The sequence below is a fragment of the Crocodylus siamensis genome, chromosome 5 (genome assembly GCF_052110815.1).
Source record: "Crocodylus siamensis isolate JL-2025a chromosome 5, ASM5211081v1, whole genome shotgun sequence".
NCBI classification, from domain to species: domain Eukaryota; kingdom Metazoa; phylum Chordata; order Crocodylia; family Crocodylidae; genus Crocodylus; species Crocodylus siamensis.
The window spans coordinates 167,261,849-167,281,694 of NC_143399.1; the positions used below are offsets into that span (position 1 = coordinate 167,261,849).

A 19,846-nucleotide genomic window follows, 5' to 3' on the forward strand; every position below is an offset into this window, starting at 1 on the left:
GTAGTCCGTAGCCTGTTGTTATAGAGTGCTTATCATCAAAGTGCTTCAGTGATTTGAATTAATTAATTTTCATGACACCCTGTCAGACAAGAATTATTTTCCCATTGTTACAGGTAGAGAAACTGAAGCAAACGGAATAATAGGGTACTTACTGAGATACCTGCAACTTAGTGAGACACCTGGCCTGGTGCTCTGTGCTTCAATACTGTTCCAGAGCTAAGAAGCCGTATTTCTAAGGAGAGCCAATTAGCTGGGTTGCCTGATCATACCGCTTCTAGTTCTAGATCTAGAGCACAAATTGTTAACTTACGCAACCTCTACAGAGTTTTGTGCCTTATCGACATAACCATAGGCCAGGAACAGACATTACATTTTTACCAGTATAAATGATCAGAAACAGATCTATATGTGTAACAGAAGAGAAATTTGGCACACACAGACTGGTTTAAAAATGGCAGAACCCAGTTAAGTTCACACCACCCTACACCCTCAAGGGTAAATGTACCTTCTGTTTGCTACCAATTGAAACCACACCACTTACAGAAAACCACACTTCCACCTTGGGTTTTGTGACTGTCTGTACCTAGCCTTAGGGCATTTTAAGCGTGTCTTCTCTTCCAGGTTGCCTGATCTTGTACGGCAAGCTTTAAACTAGCCTCATCAGGGGAGGCGGCCGCAGGAAGACAAGGAGACACCACCTGAGCAGGACAGGTGACAAATGCAAGGAGTGCCCAGGTAAGAAACAGGGGTCCAGACAGTCTCCCAAATCAGAGGGTGGTACACACAGCTAGGCAAGGCCTTAAATGCCTATATACCAATGCTCATGGTATGGGGAACAAATAGGAGGAACTTGCCCTCAGAGTAGCCAGTTCAAACCCAGACATAATAGGGCTTACAGAAACGTGATGGGATTCATCCCACGACTGGGCAGTTAGCATTAGGGGCTATAGGCTTTACAGGTGGGATAGAGAAGGAAGGAAAGGTGGGCGTGTGGAGCTCTATGTCAAGGAGCAATACACATCCTCTGCCAGCAGAATGAAGTCAGAGGAGGGGCAAGCTGAAGTGCTCTGAGTCAAAATACAAGGGGGATGTGGGGAGAGGGATTTAATGGTTGGTGTCTACTCTGGACCCCCCAACCAAGGGGAGGAGCTAGACCAGGAATTTTCGGGCCAGCTTGCAGAGGCACTTAAAGCAAGGGATGTAGTTGTCATGGGTGATTTAAATTACCCAGACATCTGCTGGGAGGAACGGTCAGCCAGGTCGGACTGTTCCAGGAGGTTCCTGGCCGAGATACAGGACCTCCACTTAATTCAGAAGATGTACAGTCCCACCAGAGGAAATGCCCTGTAGGACCTGGTCCTGGCCACAGGTGACGACCTGATAAGGAGCCTCCAGGTTCTGGACCACCTGGGTGATAGTGATCATCAGTTGCTGGAATTCACTATCCAGTGCAGGGTGTCAAGGGCCTGAAGCAGGGCAGTAGCCCTAGACTTCAAGAGGGCCAACTTCAATGAGTTGAGATTAGTGGGAGAGGTGCTGGGGTTCTCAAAAGCAGGGGAACTCAGTGCCCAAGATGAGTGGTCGTTCCTTAAGGAGACGATACTCAGGGCCCAAGGGGTGACCACCTCAACAAGAAGCAAGGGGGACAAGAGTGCCCGAAAGCCCCCCTGGCTCACCAAGGGCATCTGGGAATGCCTGATTGCCAAAAAGGCGGCATACACCTGGTGGAAGGGGGGTGCTATCACCAAAGAGGAGTATACCTCCTCTGTTTGGGCCTGTAGGGGAGCTGTCAGAAAAGCTAAGGTGGACTTAGAGCTAGGACTAGCGTCCAAGATCAAAGATAATAAAAAGTCCGTTTTCAAATATATAGGGAGGATGAAGAAAGCATCAGGAAACGTGGGGCCCCTGCAAGATACTCTGGGCAATCTGGTGGTTGCGTCAGAGGAAAAAGCAGACCTCTTTAACCAATTCTTCACCTCCATTTTCTTGTGCAGGGACCGGGACTTCCCCCACCATGATGCAAGATGGACTTGAGGGGAACGTCTCCAGACCTCAGGTTGGGGAGGACCGGGTTAGAGAGCTTCTGGAGGGGCTGGACGTGTTCAAGTCAGCGGGTCCAGATGCTCTCCACCCCAGGGTGTTGAGGGAGCTAGCAGAGGTTATTGCAGGGCCCTTGGCACGCCTTTACAAGCGCTCATGGTGCTCGGGCTGGGTGCCAGATGATTGGAAGATAACCAACGTGGTCCCCATCTTTAAAAAAGGGAAGAGAGAGGACCCGGGCAACTATAGGCCCGTCAGTTTTACCTCAATCCTAGGGAAACTCTTTGAGAAGATCATCAAGGAGCACATCTGCAATGGGCCAGCTTCAGAGATGATGCTTAAGGGCAACCAGCACAGTTTCATTAGGGGCAGGTCATGTCAAACCAACCTGATTGCCTTTTATGATCAGGTCACAAAAGCATTAGATGCAGGTGATGCCATGGACATAGTCTTTCTGGACTTCAGCAAGGCATTTGACACCATCTCCCACCCCATCCTCATTAAAAAACTAGGCAACTGTGGCATTGATGCCTACACAGTCAGATGGATTGCAGATTGGCTGAAGGGTCATACTCAGAGGGTGGTGGTGGACGGGACATATTCGACCTGGGGGGAAGTGGGCAGTGGAGTCCCCTGGGGCTCAGTCCTTGGGCCCACGCTGTTCAATTCCTTTATGAGCGATTTGGACGATGGGATAAAAAGCAACCTGTTTAAATTTGCTGATGATACCAAAATTTGGGGTGAGGTGAGCATGCTAGTAGGGAGGGAAAGACTGCAGCAGGACCTGGACAGGTTACAGGGGTGGGCTAACAAAAACAGGATGTGTTTCAATACTGACAAGTGCAGGGTGCTGCACTTGGGCAGTAGTAACCAGCATCACGCTTATAAGATGGGAAAGTCCCTTCTTGAGAGCACAGAGGCAGAAAGGGATCTTGGAGTCATTATTAACTCCAAGATGAACATGGGCCGACAATGCGAGGTCACAGTTGACAGGGCTAACCGGGCCTTGTCTTGCATCCACAGATGCATCTCAAGTAAGGCAAAGGAGATGATACTCAGGGCCCAACACTTCCCCCTCTACGCGACACTGGTCAGGCCACAGCTGGAGTACTGTGTCCAGTTCTGTGCGCCGCACTTCAGAAGAGATGTGGACAACATTGAGAGGGTCCAGAGGGGAGCCACCCACATGATCTGGGGACAACAGGGCATATCCTACCATGAGAGACTGCGGGACCTGAACCTGTTCAGCCTTCACAGGAGAAGGCTGAGGGGGGACCTGGTGACCGTCTATAAACTCACTAGGGGGGACCAGAAGGGTTTGGGAGAGACCTTGTTTCCCCTAGCACCCCCTGGCATAACAAGGAATAACGGCCATAAATTGTTGAAGAGTAGGTTTAGATTAGACATCCGTAAGAACTGCTTCACAGTCAGGGCAGCTAGGATCTGGAACCAACTTCCAAGGGAAGTGGTGCTGGCTCCTACCCTGGGGATCTTTAAGAAAAGGCTTGATACCTACCTGGCTGGAGTCATTTGAGCCCAGTTTTTCTCCTGCTCAGGCGGGGGATCGGACTTGAAGATCAACAAGGTCCCTTCTGACCCTACTGCTATGATTCTATGATTAACACATGTGAGCGCTGCAGTGCTGGGTGCTCTGAAAAGTTGTATCATTGGCAAAATGCGCATCAGCACTGAGAAAATGGCAGCAGCACGCTTTTGAACTAAAGAAGAAAGAAGGTACTTTAGTTCAAAAGTGCATTGCCACCATTTTCTGTGCACCGTGCATTTTGCCGCTTATACAACTGCATGAGGCACAACGCAGTGCACATCAGCTCACGTGTGGAGCAGACGCGATTAATTGAGTCTGCTCCGAAGCGGTGGATCTCTGGCGCATCGAAGGATGAAAAGGTATGTGTATAAACTTGGGCGACTGGTGGCTTCTGACTCTGGGGGGCACCGGCAGGCAATCGTTGACAGGGGGGGTCCCCCCAGTGGCTGATGGCTGACCGATGGAGAGCACACCTCCATTGTACAGGTTTTATGAACAATGCCAGGCAGGGCTGTCCAACTGGAGGCTCATGTGGGGCATGTTAACACTTTAGGGGCTTGCCTGAGTTCCCACTTAGCTGCTGCTGCCCCCACCACTCCAGTAACGTAGGTGACTACAGCGTCCAGGCTCTCCCACCCTCCCCCTGCTTCTGCTTCCTGCCTCCACTCCTGGGGTCGTGGTGGAGTGGGACTGTGCAGTGGGAGGCCCCTGCACATGTGGCAAGGAGAAATCCGAGCTGCCCACGCCACAAGAGAGGAGCTGTACATATGTGGCTTGGAGCGAGTCCATGCTGCTCCTGTGGCAGAGGAAAGCCAGGCTGCCCAGGTTCCCGGGGGTGGGGGGAGCCCATCTTCCCAGGCTATACACACAACAAGGGACCCCAGCAATCTGGGCCCCATGTGACTTGTGGGCCCCCCCCGCCCATTCCCACAAGAAGTTGGACAGCCCTGATGTATATAATACAAGCATAAATCTTAGTACAGACTAGTATGAAAGAGGCAAGGATTTTTGTGGCTGATATCTCTCATTAGATCAACTGCATGGTTGGGATAAACTTAAGACAAGCTACCCAACCATACAGTTGGTCCAATAAACAGTTGGTCCACTATTTCAGTGTAGATCCACAGGAAAGTATCTTGAAAATACTGTAATGCAATTTATGGGTAAAGCCCTTGGCTGGTTTCCTCCTCAGAAAAGAGTTAGCTGGCCTTCATAAAAAGGAGAGATTTTTCTCTGGCTACTCTTTTTCCTCTTCCTAAGATGGTTGGCGAATATTATACTGATAAAATATAGAAAAGCAGTGTGTATTGAAAATTTGGAAAGGCTTCCAAAGGGGGATATCCCATAGGCAGATAATAGAAATTGAAGAGAAAAGTATTTATATATATAGATATATATATATATATATATTACAGAGAGCAATCCTGCCTTGCCACTAATGGATAAGACAGCTTTAAAAGCCTTTTCTAGCACTATCTATTGTGCAAATATTTCATTGTAGACTCCTCAGGGCTACTGGGAAAAAGTTCCAGTAGTTAGACTGAGACTAACTAGTAAACCCCAATCTGTTCCTTAGCCAAGCAGCAGTTGGTTGTAAGCAGAACCTTTGCAGAAGGGTTTTGTTGTTTTGTTTGGTTTTTGCCAAGATCTCTGGCTTGCCTTCTTCATTCATGCAGGTCCACAGATTTCTGTCACAAATAAAATTGCTGAGCTTTTCTAATGAGGCTTAATACACTATTCCTTCTGGCTCCAAAAGTAAATACTTCTTTAATGAAGGTGGAATGGTAAGTAAAGGGACTCCTCTGTGGCATCTTTTGAATAATGTCCTTCGAATAGCACATCTACATAAGTGCATGAGTGACCGTGGTGAGTTGCTGCACACACTGAATAAAGAGTTATAGAAATCCTGGTGCCTCTGCAAAGCAAAAAAAAAAAATGTGTTTTTGGTCAATAAGTATGTTCATCATGCGTAATAGTTTGAAGTGGAGATTTGGAAGATTCTTGGGTAAACATTTGCCTGTGAATGAGGAGGCCCAGGAGGTCTTTTCCAGGCATAAGTTTCTTATTCTGGCACATCTGGCAAATCTAGAAACAAATCATTAAGAACTTCCTCTTTATTTCTAAGAGCAGCCCATTTTAGAACATGCTCAATCTGTTCATCTGGATTAGGTTCTCAAAAGCCTTATCTGTAATCATAACCACTTTTCTTTGTCTGGGCAGATACGAGAGGGATACAAACTTTGTGCTATTAGTCAATTGTATGTTTTAAAGGCTTACCTCAAAGACATCATCAGGTATAGCAGCTTTCCACTTGGATGTTGATCTGATGTGCTCATATGAATTGATGACAACCTCAACAGCTTTTGGGTGGGAATGACAGGCCTGTAACACCTGCAAGAGGGAATATACACTAATTACATTTCAGTAGCAGTTACAGGTCCCAGCTGAGATGATGCCCTTTGCATCAGGTACTATGCAAAGCCATAATAAAAGACAATCATTGAGAGACAAATAAAGGTGGGAGAGGGAAAGAAAATGGCTGCCCCACGTCGCAGCAGATCAGTTCCAGAGTCTGTGAGCCGAAATAACTGTCTCTCAGTGCCCAGTCAACAGCCCTGACTATTGGCCCATATCAGGGTTGGACTCATGGATGGAAATGTGACCAGTGGGGTCCCCCAAGGCTCTGTCCTTGGACCCATATTGTTCAACATCTTCATTCATGATGTGGACATTGGAGTCAGAAGTAGACTGGCCAAGTTTGCTGATGACACCAAACTTTGGGGCAAAGCATCCACACCTGAAGACAGGAGGGCGATCAAGGCTGACATGGACAGGTTCAGGAAATGGGCAGACAAGAACCTGATGGTGTTTAACACCAAAAAATGCAAGGTTCTCCACCTTGGGAAGAAAAACCTGCAGCATCCTTATAGGCTCAGCAGTGCTACGCTGGCTAGCACTATGGAAGAAAGATACTTGGGGATCATAACTGACCACAAGATGAACATGAGCCTGCAATGCGATGCTGTGGCTAGTAAGCGAGCAAAACACTGGCTTGCATCCATAGATGCTTCTCAAGCAAATCCTGGGATGTTATTCTCCCCTTGTACTCAGTTTTGGTGAGGCTGCAGCTGGAGTACTGAGTCCAGTTTTGGGCTCCACAATTCAAAAAGGATGTGGAGAAGCTTGAGAGAGTCCAGAGAAGAGCCACACACATGATCAGAGGTCAGGAAAACAGACCTTCTCATGACAGGCTGAGAGCCATGGGGCTCTTTAGCCTGGAAAAGTGTAGGCTCAGGGTGATGTGGTGGCCACCTATAAGTTTATCGGGGTGACCACCAGGATCTGGGGGAACATTTGTTCACCAGAGCATCCCAAGCGATGACGAGGTCGAACGGTCATAAACTACTACAAGACCATTTCAGGCTGTCCATAAGGAAGAATTTCTTTACTGTCCGAGCCCACAAGGTCTGGTGTGGCCTACCATCAGAGGTGGTTCAAGTACCTACATTGAACACCTTCAAGAGAAATTTGGATGTTTATCTTGCTGGGATCCTATGACTCCAGCTGACTTCTTGCCCTTTGGGTGGGGGGCTGGACTCAATGATCTTCCGAGGTCCCTTCCTGCCCTAACATCTATAAAATCTATGAAATGATCTTCTCCCTTCAGGCAGGCAGTCACAAATAAACTATCTTCTGTACTTTCCTTCTGAAATATAGGACATAACTTTTATGAGTGTTAATTGCAAGGGGGAACAAAAGTCTTGTTCCTTCCAGAACTTTTGAAGAAATGAAGGAAGATATCACTATTTCTAAATAGGTAGTAAAGTTTCCAACCAAAGGAAAACCCATGGACTCCGCCCTGACTGGTACCTGCCAGATCCTGAAAGAGCTGGAATTGCATCTAAAAGAACTGGGTTGCCTCTGCAACCAGAAGAGGAGTAACAGGCCAGCAGTGATGAGGAGCAGCAATGGGGGTGGTGAGGTGTGACTAGGAACAGGGCCCCAGCAGTGGCAAGGAGCAGTACCCTGCCGCCCAGCAGCAGTGAGGAGCGATGAGGAACAGTTTGTGCACACTGGAACACCCAGACATGTAGGCAATGCATAGAGGGTGCATGGGAGTGCACATGCACCCCCTGAGAGCACTGGTGCTCCCCCCCCCCGGGAGCGAGCGCTCTTGGCTTAGGTGGGGGGGGGGCAGACAGAGCGCTGGTGCTGCCCTACTTCCCCCTCCCCCCCACCAAAGTGCTGCTGGCACTTCCAGACACACTGCCAGCAGTTCTGGGCTCGGCATCTGGCTGTGGGGACACCCCTGCCCCTTCCTGCCTTTGATACTGCCATGGCCACCTGCAGAGAGTCCCCGTTCAGCCCACCCTCGCTTCCGATGCCTGCATCACTGCCTGTGGGTGGTCACTGTGCCCCCCAACAGTCTCAGGAGGCATGCATTGCCTATGCCCAGGCAATTTTCTCAGATTGCTAGGTGGGAGCTCAAGTCAAGATAATCAACTTGTGTAAAAGCCCTAAAGTGAACTCGGCCTGTGTTGTTGCCATCTGGTACCTGGCAAAAGGGTTGCACAAAATTTTGATGCCACCAAATCCAGCTTCAAACCCTAGCTGAAAATCATCCCAAAGGTGATCTAGATCACAACACCAATTCTCCCCCCACCTTTATATGGAGCAGCATATTGTACCCTAACTACTTAACCTTGTGGAACTGCAAAGGATATATTCTAGCTGCTCCATGATTCAGCAACAACTGATAACAGATTTCAGGCTGGGCAGCTGGTCGCACAGGTGTCACTTTCAGAACGTATTGTATGGGGGCACAGCCATTGACATCCATGATGTTGGCTTCAGCTCCTGCTTCCAACAACATGTTCAGCAGCACATGATCACAGTTCCATGCAGCTTTGTGGAGTGGTGACTTAAAATCCTCATCTCGAGAGTTTACTTCTGCTTTATAGTCCAAGAGCATCCTGCAGATTAGATGGTGTTCTGTACTGTATATTTGCTCTTTATACTGAAGGGCCCAGTAAGCAGCATAAGCCAGGGGGGTTTCCATGTGTGCATTGATAGCATCCACATTTGCTCCTTGTTCCACATAAAATGCCACCAGTTCAGGGATGCCAAAGCGTGCAACTGTATGCAGGGGAGTTTCTTCATCTTGATTGTTTGTTTTTATGTTCACATTTGCTCCTGTTAAGAAGAATGACAGAAAACAGTTACACAAGCATCCATTGCTTTTATAAGCCTGTTTTTCAAAGACCTCTACCGTATTGTTCCCATTATAAATAAGTCAACCCCAAAATTTCAGGTCCAATTTTAGGAAAAACAGTGGGGGGGGAGGCAGGGTCCTCAGAAAGTTAGCTGATAACTACAGATAAAACTTTGAACTGCTATTGCTCTTCAAAAATCCCACAGGGGATTAAATAATTAAAGAAAGGACCCAAAAGGTTAAACACACTAATAATATTAAAATAACCTCATCAAAACAATTTGAGAACAATGCAGTAATTTTCTCGTTTGTCTTGTTCAAAGCTCCATTTATTATATGCCTCCTCTCAAATCTCATAGTCTCTTCTTTTTATGCAGCTTTACTTGTCTATATTTTCATAAGGTTTTTTTTCATCATTACAAGCACATTGCACAAATCACAGACACAAATCTCTCTCTCTCGAGACTTATTTTATACATACTATACATACATACATACACACACATATACACATATATATATACATACACACACACACACACACATACATACATACACACATATATATATATATCAACATCTAATCTTCTCCAGAACATACTTTGGTGGACAGGATAGGGAAATGTAGCAAGGATGCAGTACGAAAAATAGTGGAAAGTGGTAATCAGTAGCATTCCTATTTAACTACTGCACTTTCCTTTCTCATGTCGTTGTGACAAGTTATTTATCACAATTAACAGATTTTGTTGAAATCTGACAAGGCTGTGCCATAAGAACTTCTACTAAGGCTTCAAACTCCTGATCTCCAGACTGTCACCCATGCACCTTAGAATTGACACAGAATCAGAACAAAAGTACAGCAGAGTTTTGTCACTTCTTTGTCAAGCAGAAGTAAATGTTGAAATCTTTCAGGTCAGTGTATTTTTAGTACCCCTAGATAACTTTATACTTTATACGCCAGTTTTTAAACAGATCTCATTGCACAAACTGTGCACAGTCAGTCCCCTCAACCAGGAACCTCAGCACAAGCAAAATTGTCCCAGTAAGCGGCTCTGTCTCCTAGAATGGATTCTATTCAGAGAGATTAAGGCAAAGAGAAAACTCCTTTTCTGCTGGCTCCAGCTCTACACAAAAAAGAAGTGTCAGCACACAACTAGTTCCAGAGCCTGCAAAGTGCTTATTGACTAACAGGTTTGGCACAGGTTCCCTTAAAAACATCTTAAAGGCATTTAAAATCATAGCAATCATTAGTTAATGGGTGTTAAACTGCTTTAAGTACTCTCTAAATGTTTCAAAGATATGGGACTACAGAGGTTTATCTTTTATTTGTTTTACCCAGGTCATTCCAGGATATTATATGGATCCTCTGGGGAAATAAAACTCCTTACTTTCATTCCTCCAGCATCCCAGGATCCATAGGTCCCAACTACTCTACCCCTTCCCATCCACCAAACCTGTAGTTGGCTCCTCATTCCCTCTCCTTCCATGCTGAGAACAACCCTCAGAGGGCCTGTCTACACAAGATGCTTTACTACAACAGTAGATTAGTCTAATACTCTGTTGTCTAGTGCACATACTAGAAATCCACACATTAAACATATGCCAAAGCACACATGTAGATGCTGACCAGGAGAATATTGCAGGGTGGGGAGCAGTCCTGGCTGGAGGGCAGCTGCCTCCCAGCAATGTGGAAATTGGGACCTGTCCCGATTTCTATGTGGCTGGGAGAGTTGTCCCATTTGCCAGGCAGCTGCCACCCAGCTGCATGGAGACTGGGATTCTCCCCTGCCATGTAGAGCTCAGGACCAGCCCCTGTGCCCCCTGCCAGCCAGGGGCTGGCACTCAGGGAAGCCTGAGCTCCCCTTGGCTGCTGCAGTGGGGGCAAATTTGTTCCCAATGGGTGTACTTCAGAATTTTCTGTGGAGAAATTTCTTGCACATTAATTACATGTGTACACATGCCAACAGTGTTTAATTGCAGAGAGACCATGTAGCCCATTTGTATGATCTCACTGCCTGGGGGTTGTGCTGAGCATGGAGCTGCTGGGGCTCTATTCAAGGGAGATGTTACAGTGGGGGGAAGCTTGCTTGTCCCAGCCACATGGTCTCTCTGACTAGGACTCCATGCTTCCCAGAGAGTCATGGGGCTCAATATTAACTGGAGGCCACACAGGGGAAGCTTCATTGTGCCACAGGCCCCACAAACCCTTTGTTTTTCAGCTCTGTCCTGGTTGACTTAACTCATGGCTGATTTGGACTGGAACACGAAAAATTCTCTTTAAAAAAAGTGATGTGTGCCATGTAGCCAGCATGCTGGTTCTTTGCCTTGTGCCCTGGCTATTTCTTCCCTCCCCCTGTCCCCTGAGCCAGGAGAGCTCTCCCATTCCAGCCAGCATATCCCCTGCTGCCCCTAACCCAACTCCCCTGTCTCCAGCCCAATCCCAAGCTGCTGAGACATGTGTGAGATTTTAGTCCTTTATTATTATCTATTTTTTCTGTTTTTCACTCCTTTCTCTTTACTCCCCCCACCCCCTTCAAACAGTTTTTCAAGATTGCTTCCTTCCCACTCTCCGCTCTGGCTGGGCTCCTGGTGGCTGTGGAGGGAGAGAAGCTGTAGACCCCTTTCCTGACCTCCATGCTAATTACCACCTTCCCCCTCCTCTCCCACCACAGGGGAGGAAAAGAGTCCTGGCTCCTCTCCACACCCCTGCTTGTTAGCCTGCTAGTGGCAAGTCACAGCCATGCAGGTCTGAAAAGGCATGAAGCTTTCACTGGAGACTGCTCTAAAACCACCATAATTTTATGAAATCACAACATTTCACAGATTCTGACCTTATACAGGTAGCCAAAGCCTTAAGAAAAAGAATTTTTAAATCTTTGTATAACAGTGCCATCTGGTGACCCTTACCAGCTAGACTAAGCTACGCTAAACTAACCCTTCTGTTCCCACTAGGTGCTACTTGAAGAGTATGGAAGAGAGAAGGCTTGGAGTAACCATGAACCATACTGCTGTTTTCCTTGGGTGCCTCTGCACGAGTGACGACTCAATTAATCGAGTCTGCCGAAGCGTGGTAATTACCATGCTCCAGCAGCCTCCCACATCTTATGTATTAGTGTTCCTGCACTTCAAAATGGTGGCAGGGCACTTGAACTGCCACCATTTTGAAGCATGGGGATGCTGATACACAAGACGCTGTGATGTTTTAACTAGAGTGGCTCTTGGAGCTGCTCTAATTAAAGCGCTGTTCTCCCCCAACCCCCAGAGCATGTGCAAAAGTGCCCCTTGGGACCAGGCAGATTCCCATGAAAAATAATCCTTTCACAAGTTACCACTAGTTGACCCAACTGTACTACGTACTTCATACCCTCTTGAGGAGTACGAGCCAGATAGAGTAGAGATGTAATGGTTCTGTACTACCAAAGGTGTGGAAACATGAGTGCTCCCTAGTGATGCTCGTGGTTCGTGGAGATGACCTCTGAGTCTCCTATGACACTGAAGAAGCTGAAAGTTCAACAGTTCAGAGCCAAACCTCACAGATTAGACTTCTTGCCATAATGAGCAAGAACTTCCACCTCTGCATGCCCCCCATCCTCTCTGTTCCTTCAGAATCAGGTCCAGATCTGTATCTGAAGTTGTTAAGAAATAAAGGAAAGGCAAAACTTCAGTAGAAAAGCTCAGGACTTTCTACACTAGTAAATGCCCCCCACCCTGGACACACATCAACACTGCCATACTTGCCCCAGTATTTCCTTAACAGAAAATTTAGGTGAAAAAGCATTTTGTTAATAATGTAAATAGTTTAGATGTACTGAAGTCATGAACTAAGGATTCAGACCCTGTTTTTAAGCTCATACAGCTGCTGCCTTTGGTGTCAAGTTTATATTGCAATTGAAACAACTGCACCATCTACTGGGCAGTCAGGCTATGTGTTTTCTACATGGCAGCAAAAGAAAAAGGAACATATATTGCATTTTGTGTATTGTTACTGGTAGAATATTAATGCTCTTTTTTTCTAATTGCTGCAGCCAGAGTCTCTGAGTGTCTTGCTGCCTCTTAGATACAACCTGCTCTAAATAATTGCAGGCCAGTGCAAAAGACATGATTGCATGCTGCTAACGTAGAAGAAAAACTGACAGAGTAACAGCATCTAGACTGGAAAGGACCCACAATCATCAGAATTTATAAGGCACAGAGGGGCAAAAGTAAGTCTATAGCAAATTTCTTACTCCTGGGGAAACCTCTACAATGGCTTTGCCTACACTGGGTTTCTCTCTCGAGGCTTATTCCTGGCTATAATGGCTAGGATTTCTTTTCAATATCAAGGATGGGCTGGAAGGGGCGAGGGCACTCAAAAATGACATTGCATTGTCAGACTGAGGAACAAAGCATTAATTCTCTCTAAGCATTAAGAGAGAAAAAACACAAAAGAGGAAAAACTGAGTTCTTGTCAGCTTAAGATGTTGTTGGAGGAAGCAGTGGAGAAAAACTGCAGAAATTGGTAATGTGAGAATGAGAAGCATTAGGGCGGGCAGAGGTGGAGAGGCACATCTGTGAGTCCTCAGTGCAAGGATGATAACTGAAGCCCTGTGCTAAGCTATTGTGTGCTGTCGCTATGCTCTCTTAATCACCTGCCATGTTTCACTCCAGAGGCCGTACGGCTCTGTGTTGAGGTTCTATATTTAGTTTGCATGGGAGTTCAAGTTTGTAAAGAGCTTTGGGATGAAAGGGGACTTGCAACTGCAAGGTATTATTACTGTGTTGTTGATATACTGGGGAAGAAAGCCATTAGAATACAGCCTTTCACATGCATTCATCCTACTCTGCCTTTTGCAAGAGTGTATTTGACTTTTTATGCTTTCCTGTGGTAGCAGATATAACTCCTGCTCTCAGAATAATTTGCTTTGGGCAGAATAAGACTGGCTGCATTAATTTGCCTTTCTACTAAACAAAATAATATGCATCCTTCCAGCAGAAGGCAAGTGATAGAGTAATTTATTAAGATCATATTGCTTTGCCCCTGAGACATACTCAGGCTCTTAGAACTTAGCCTTGGGAAAAAGGTCTGCATTAACAGCATATGTAGCAAATTACACCAAAGCGCTTACACTTGCTGTGGTAGCATGTGACAATCAGGGACTCTGCCTATGAAATTTATGAATTTCTATTTGATTTGATGAACCCTCTGTGTCCACATGCCTTTTGACTGACTTTTCAGTGTGCAATACTTGCTCCTTGTGCTAAAAGTATAGGAGTAACACTGGCATGTCTATCTGTGAACAACTTCATCAGGGGTGCATCTACATGAGACATTTACTGCACAGTTGACTAATTAGCTGTCCAGTAAATGTCTCGGTGTCTACATATGCGCCCCTATTAGGCTGGAGTAAACTAATTTACTCTACAGCAGGATAGTACTTGTAAATACTCAGGCTCTTAGAACTTAGCCTTGGGAAAAAGGTCTGCATTAGTACTTGTAAATACAAGTACTATCCCGCTCTGGAGTAAAAAGCTCCACAGCAGTGTGTGTGTAGATGCTGCTCCCACTGGGTGAGGCACAAGGGTGCTTCGGTGTTGGGGCTGCCTTCCAGCTAGCCCCATGCTGAAGCTCCCTTATACCCCAGCCAGCCCCTCCTCAGCACTGTGAGCTGGAGGGAGTAGCCCCAGGCTGGCAGGCTGACCCACAGGGCCCTCTGCCAACCAGGGCTGCTCCAACTTGGCTCCTTATACTATGCATGTATAAATTCTAGAGCTTATTACTCCAGAGTTAATTGCACCCAGGTAAACGGCTTGCCTGTGAGCAATAAACACCAGAGCTTATTAATGTGCAGTAATAGCATATGTAAACATGGCGCCCTGGTTATGAGCTTTCTGACCTGAGAAAACCAAAACAATAATGGTACAGATAATGCCACATTTCTCCATCCTATCTGTAGAAAGGTGGAAAATATACAAACAAGAGAACAAAAAATCAGGTTTAGTTATTGAGTCTTAAAAAGCCAAAAGAAGAAAAACTCTGAAGGTGAAGAGAACAGAGGGACTCTCAGAAAAATGTGGGTGTAACTGAGGGGTATTGCTTTCGTATAAAAAGGTCCTTCTGATCTGGGGGCCCAGCTGAGGAAGAAGGAAACTGACTGGAAGAGAGACAGAGGCTAGGTGGCATCATTTTGTTTCACTCATATTAAAAAATTCTGCCAATTTTTCTTTGAAATTCTCTAATGCCCCCATTCATAGTATCAAGGCCATGAGATTTAGCAGGGGCTGGGATATGCCTTTTGCCATCCCCTTGAAAAATTGCCCATGTCTAGTCAAATAAATAAGCCTATGAAAAGTGGTGGTTTGCACTTGTGCTAAACAAAGGGTTTGCTAGATCTTAGCGTTATTACCCAGGATCCAATTGGCAATGGACATGGTCCAGAGCTGTGGAGGGCTGCAATTCCAGGTATTCCAGGCTATGCCAGGTCTATGTTTGGGTCTATGTACTGAGAACAAAGCCTTTGTTTTTCTTTCTCAGCAGCATGCTCAAACCCCACTGTGAAGGAAGTGGGCTGTATCAGCTGCAGATGGGACAGGAGAACTAGACCTGGGGACTCTGTGTGCTGAAGGGAGTAGGAAACCGGGTGAGAAACTGAGACTAGGGGATGAGGGTGTGTCTGAGGCTGGCTGGCTCAAGAGACTGGGGCTGGAAACTGCAAAAGACTGGGACCTGACTAGAACAGAAAGTCACGTAGGAAAATGGGGAAAAGGCCGGGGGGGTGGTGACTGAGATCAGACAAAGAAATTAGGACAGGGTTCTGGGAAGGAAAACATGGATGAGAGGAACCAGTGTACAGAAAGGGAACTGAAACTGGCTGGATCAAGAGACTGCTAAAAGGAGTGGGTCAGGGGAGAGGATGAAGGACAGGTTGAAGAGCCTGGGGAAGCTAGGACATGAGGCTGAAATGGATTGGATGAGGAAGTGGAAAAGGGGAAACTGGCAGGGAAAGGGCAGGGGGCTGGGCACAAGGAGCTGTAGGGGTGAGATAGCTGTATTTGTAAAGCACTTAAGGATTAAAAAGGCTTCAAAATGTGCAGCATGGCTATTATTTTTCCAAATAATAATACAGAAGCTTAAGGGCTGCTATTGTCATGAGATGTCAAAGCTTGGATTGAATCTCAGGGGGGTACATGACAGTCTGATTGATACTTTGACTTACCTCTCCAAATCAGCTGCTGAGCACAAGGCACAGAGGATTTTGTAGTACAAAAGTGCAAGGGTGCATGCCCACTCATTGAAAAGCAATTAATTTTAGCTCCATGCTTGCAAAGGATCTTGAGACATTCAACATTTGCCACTTCACAAGCCACGTGAATTGCAGCTTTCCCATTTGGCCTGCAGTTGATCGTAGCTTTGTGATTTAGCAGTACCATTAGACTCTCCAGATGCCCATACATGACTGCTAAATGAAGTCCGGTTGCCCAGGAAGTTTTTAGCTTATAACCAGGCAGCCAATACCCTGTAAAAAAAAAAAAAAAAAAAGGAAGGTGTATTACCATTCTTGGATAAGGATCTTTTGTAGCAGTCACTAACTGGGAACAATTTTCTTGGGAGTGGTTGGAGTTCAGCTTTGATGTAATGAAATTCAATCAGGGTTTAATATATAAAAAATTCCATAGAATATAGCTTCATTTCCATTAAGTACTTTCTCCACACATGCTGAATAGATTGACTTTTGAATACATTAACTCCAACTTCATTGTACTCTGAAAGTAGCATTTTCTTCCTGTGACCTCTATAGACTGACTAGAAAAGCCTAAAGCATTTGAAATGCCACCAGCTGAAACACACGGAGAAAATAGGATCTTTGATTTGGTAACAGCTGAGCAAATGCTACACTAGAATTAAAAAGCAGCATTTACTTAGGCCTGTGACTCAACAGATAGCATATCATGCTGTTCTTGTGTGGGAGATGGCAGGATCTCACATGTCAAGAGCTGGTTTCAGCCTTCCTGAGAATGGGCTTGTGATGCACATACTGTGGACGCCCCCTTGCAATGTGTTTGCAGCAGTCACACATATACTGTCAAATGCTACCCCTCCCAGGCACATAGCTGCCTGTAGTGATGATGGACTTAATTAGTCCATGCATAGATCTGTGAGAGAAATGGCATGAAACTTGACTAAAAAATGTTCACTGTTTTCTTAATGGCAATTTTGCCACTCCCCTTCATCCCCCTGAAATTCTGCATCAGTGGTTCCTTTTTATTCTGAAACATATAAACACATGTAAGATTATGTAACACTTGTCATTGTACCTTTCATGTGATAAACAGTAAGCAGAAACACAATGGCACGGTGACTTGAAGGGGAAGGAAGATGGGTGCTCCTGCCTCCCATCTCCCTTCCCCAACTTCCTCCCCACAACTGTCCAACAAGTGGAGTGCTCTTGTAGCCAGTTGTCTAATGACCAGTCTTTGGTTCTGTGCTGAAGTGATCTATCTGACTCACACAGATCACCAAGGCAACCAAATCAAATGCCCGCACTTTTGCCAGTTCTGAATTAAGCAGTGGGTAGGGGAAATGGAACTTAAATTGTACTGAGTACAGATGAGCAACACTCAGCAAGATATAATAATACCCAAATCTAAAGAACACAGAATTTACAAGATTAAATGCATGTGTACTTCTGACATGCAGAATATAGTCTTTAGCAAATTTGGCCTGCTCCCCACCAGCACCCCACATTGTACCCAAATGGGACTGATTCTTGATGACTGCACATAGATCATCCCAGAAATAATGACAGTAATCAATTGTAAATAAAGTAAAATAAAATAATATTCTGGAGAATGAGCAGCAGACATACAGGCCTGCTATCCTACCTTGTAAGCAGCACACTTTCTAGTACGAATACTTACCAGAAGAAAATTTAAGGTAAAATTCCAGTGGTGAACATGTAAGATTCTTAAAATGTAATCTTAGTGCACATACACTCAGTTTTCCATTTCTTTTTCCTTCCTTGGCTAATTTAATACATATAAAGTGTTATGTAAAGTATATGTACTTTATATAATGTAATAAAAGTAAAATGTATACCAAAATTTCCAGGATGTACAATATAGCCAGTTTAACTGGAATTTTAATATCTGCTTTTCCTGTATTCTATGACTTCAACTGTTCACTCTTAATGTTACATTAACATAGTTTATTGCACTGAAAAAATGTATTGTATTGGAGAGAGAGAACAGGAAAAAAAATAGTATATAATTTAGATGAAAAGCCTGCTCTTTTCTCTTTCTGTGCATTCATTTACTCTCCTCCTAATTCAGTTTCAAGTACATATCAAGAATGCTCTTTGTTTGATAATGCATTTTTTGTAAAACTCTACAAATCTTGATTTTCATTCAGAGGTTATAGTCATGAAAGTGACTCTGACTACAGCAACCTATTACTTGCACATATCTGCTTCTAATCTGTATTCTGTGGTATATTTGTTTACTGGCTTTTCCACTGCTGGCACAAAAGATTCAGTATGATTGTAGAAAAGCAAGTTGTCTGAATTAGATATCAGCTACAAAATCTGTCAGGTAGGTTAAGAAACCAGATTTTTTCTTGTTGCCAACAATAGAGGTGCATCGATACCTCTTTCTGATATTGGATCATCACCGATATAAAGAAAATTGATTGTATCAGAAATCAGCCTGATGTGGCGATAATTTGGTTGATAAATGCCTGTGTGTCCACATAGCCGCAGCATGGCAGGCAGGCAGCAAGGAGCGCAGCCTGGCAGCTTGGCGATCCGCATGCAGCTGGTAAGTCTGTTGTGCTGGAAGAGGAAAGGTGAGAGAAGGGGCGGGGGGGCAGATCAACCGCCCCCAGTGGTGAGGGAGGGAGTGGGGCTGGGACTGGGGTAGGAGCTGCCCAGCTGAGGTGGGGACAGGCATGGGGTGGAGCTGTGGCTCATTTGGGGGAGCGTGGTGGGGTAGCTCCCACTACTGTGCATATCTTGGGAGGGCATGGGGGCAGCTGTATGTCCCCAGATCTGCATGGGGGGGAGGCTGCAGCTGCGGGCTGGGGCCGAGGGTGCACGAGGCTCTTCCTGGCGCTTATGGAGGAGGTGTTGGGCCAGGGTTCTGCTTGGTGCACATGACAGCTGTGCTGGGGCTGGGGGCTAGGGCAAAATTTGGGGTGGCTGAAGCCCCCCTTAAAGCCCTCTCCCACTGCTGCCACTGCCCACCCCAAGCACAGCCCAGCCCAGCCCAGCCCCCACCAGAAAGAGCCCTCCCCCATGTGCTCCCAGGGTGCGCACAGTGGCAGGAACTGCCCCCCCCCACGCACCCTGGGAGATATCGGGGGCTCTTCCTGGTGTGGGCTGGGATAGGCTGTGCTTGAGGTAGGCAGCAGTGGTGCTGGGAGGGGGCTACAAGATGGGGCTTCAGCCTCCCCAAATTTCACCATAGCCCCCACTCCCAGTGCCACCACTGCCAAGTGCCAGGAAGAGCCCACAGCTGCAGCCTCCCTGCTAACCCCCCATGAAAATCTGGGGGCATAGGGTTGCCCCCATGCCCTCCCAGGGTGCACACAGTGACAGGAGCCCCCCCCCCCTCTCCCCATGGCCCCAGATGAGCCATAGCTCCTTCCTGCACCCCCCCCAGCCCCAGCCAGGCTGCATCTGCCCCAGCTCCAGCCCCACTCCCTCCCTCACCACAGGGGCCTTGATGTGTCCCCCCCAAGCCCTTTCCTCCCCTCCCCCCTTCCACCACAACAAACTTACCAGCTGCATGCAGCTGTATTGGAAATTAGATTGATACCAGCTGATATGCCTCCATAAAAATCATCTATTGGTATTGGCCTCCAAAATCTTTATCAGTGCTCCCCTAGCCAACAAAATATGGAATGTAGAAAGAGCAGAATATGATTTGCAATTACTAATATGACCCTACAGAGATAAAAGTTAGAAAATTTGTATACCTAAATTGTTAACTGCAGATCTGATATGGGTAAACGCATAAGAAAATAGTAGACACCAAGATATTTTATACAGTCACATTTCTGCCAGATTCAGCATTTA

General features: G+C 46.1%; 1 protein-coding gene across 2 annotated transcripts in view; it reads right to left on the bottom strand.

Annotated features, from left to right (window-relative positions):
• The window catches only part of ASB4 (ankyrin repeat and SOCS box containing 4), a 60,662-nt gene that overhangs the window by 35,749 nt on the left and 5,067 nt on the right, over nucleotides 1-19,846 (bottom strand). Inside the window, exons 2-5 of one of the 2 annotated variants that reach the window (XM_090046988.1) lie at nucleotides 15,992-16,291; nucleotides 8,289-8,779; nucleotides 5,864-5,977; nucleotides 5,311-5,501 (exon numbers count right to left, since the gene is read on the bottom strand). In XM_090046988.1, the coding sequence (XP_089903114.1) occupies nucleotides 5,313-5,501; nucleotides 5,864-5,977; nucleotides 8,289-8,779; nucleotides 15,992-16,291 (1,094 nt within the window). In that variant the 3' untranslated portion in view covers nucleotides 5,311-5,312. Of the gene's footprint in view, nucleotides 1-5,310; nucleotides 5,502-5,863; nucleotides 5,978-8,288; nucleotides 8,780-15,991; nucleotides 16,292-19,846 lie in introns of those variants that run through there. The other variant, XM_090046989.1, reaches the window with a different exon arrangement.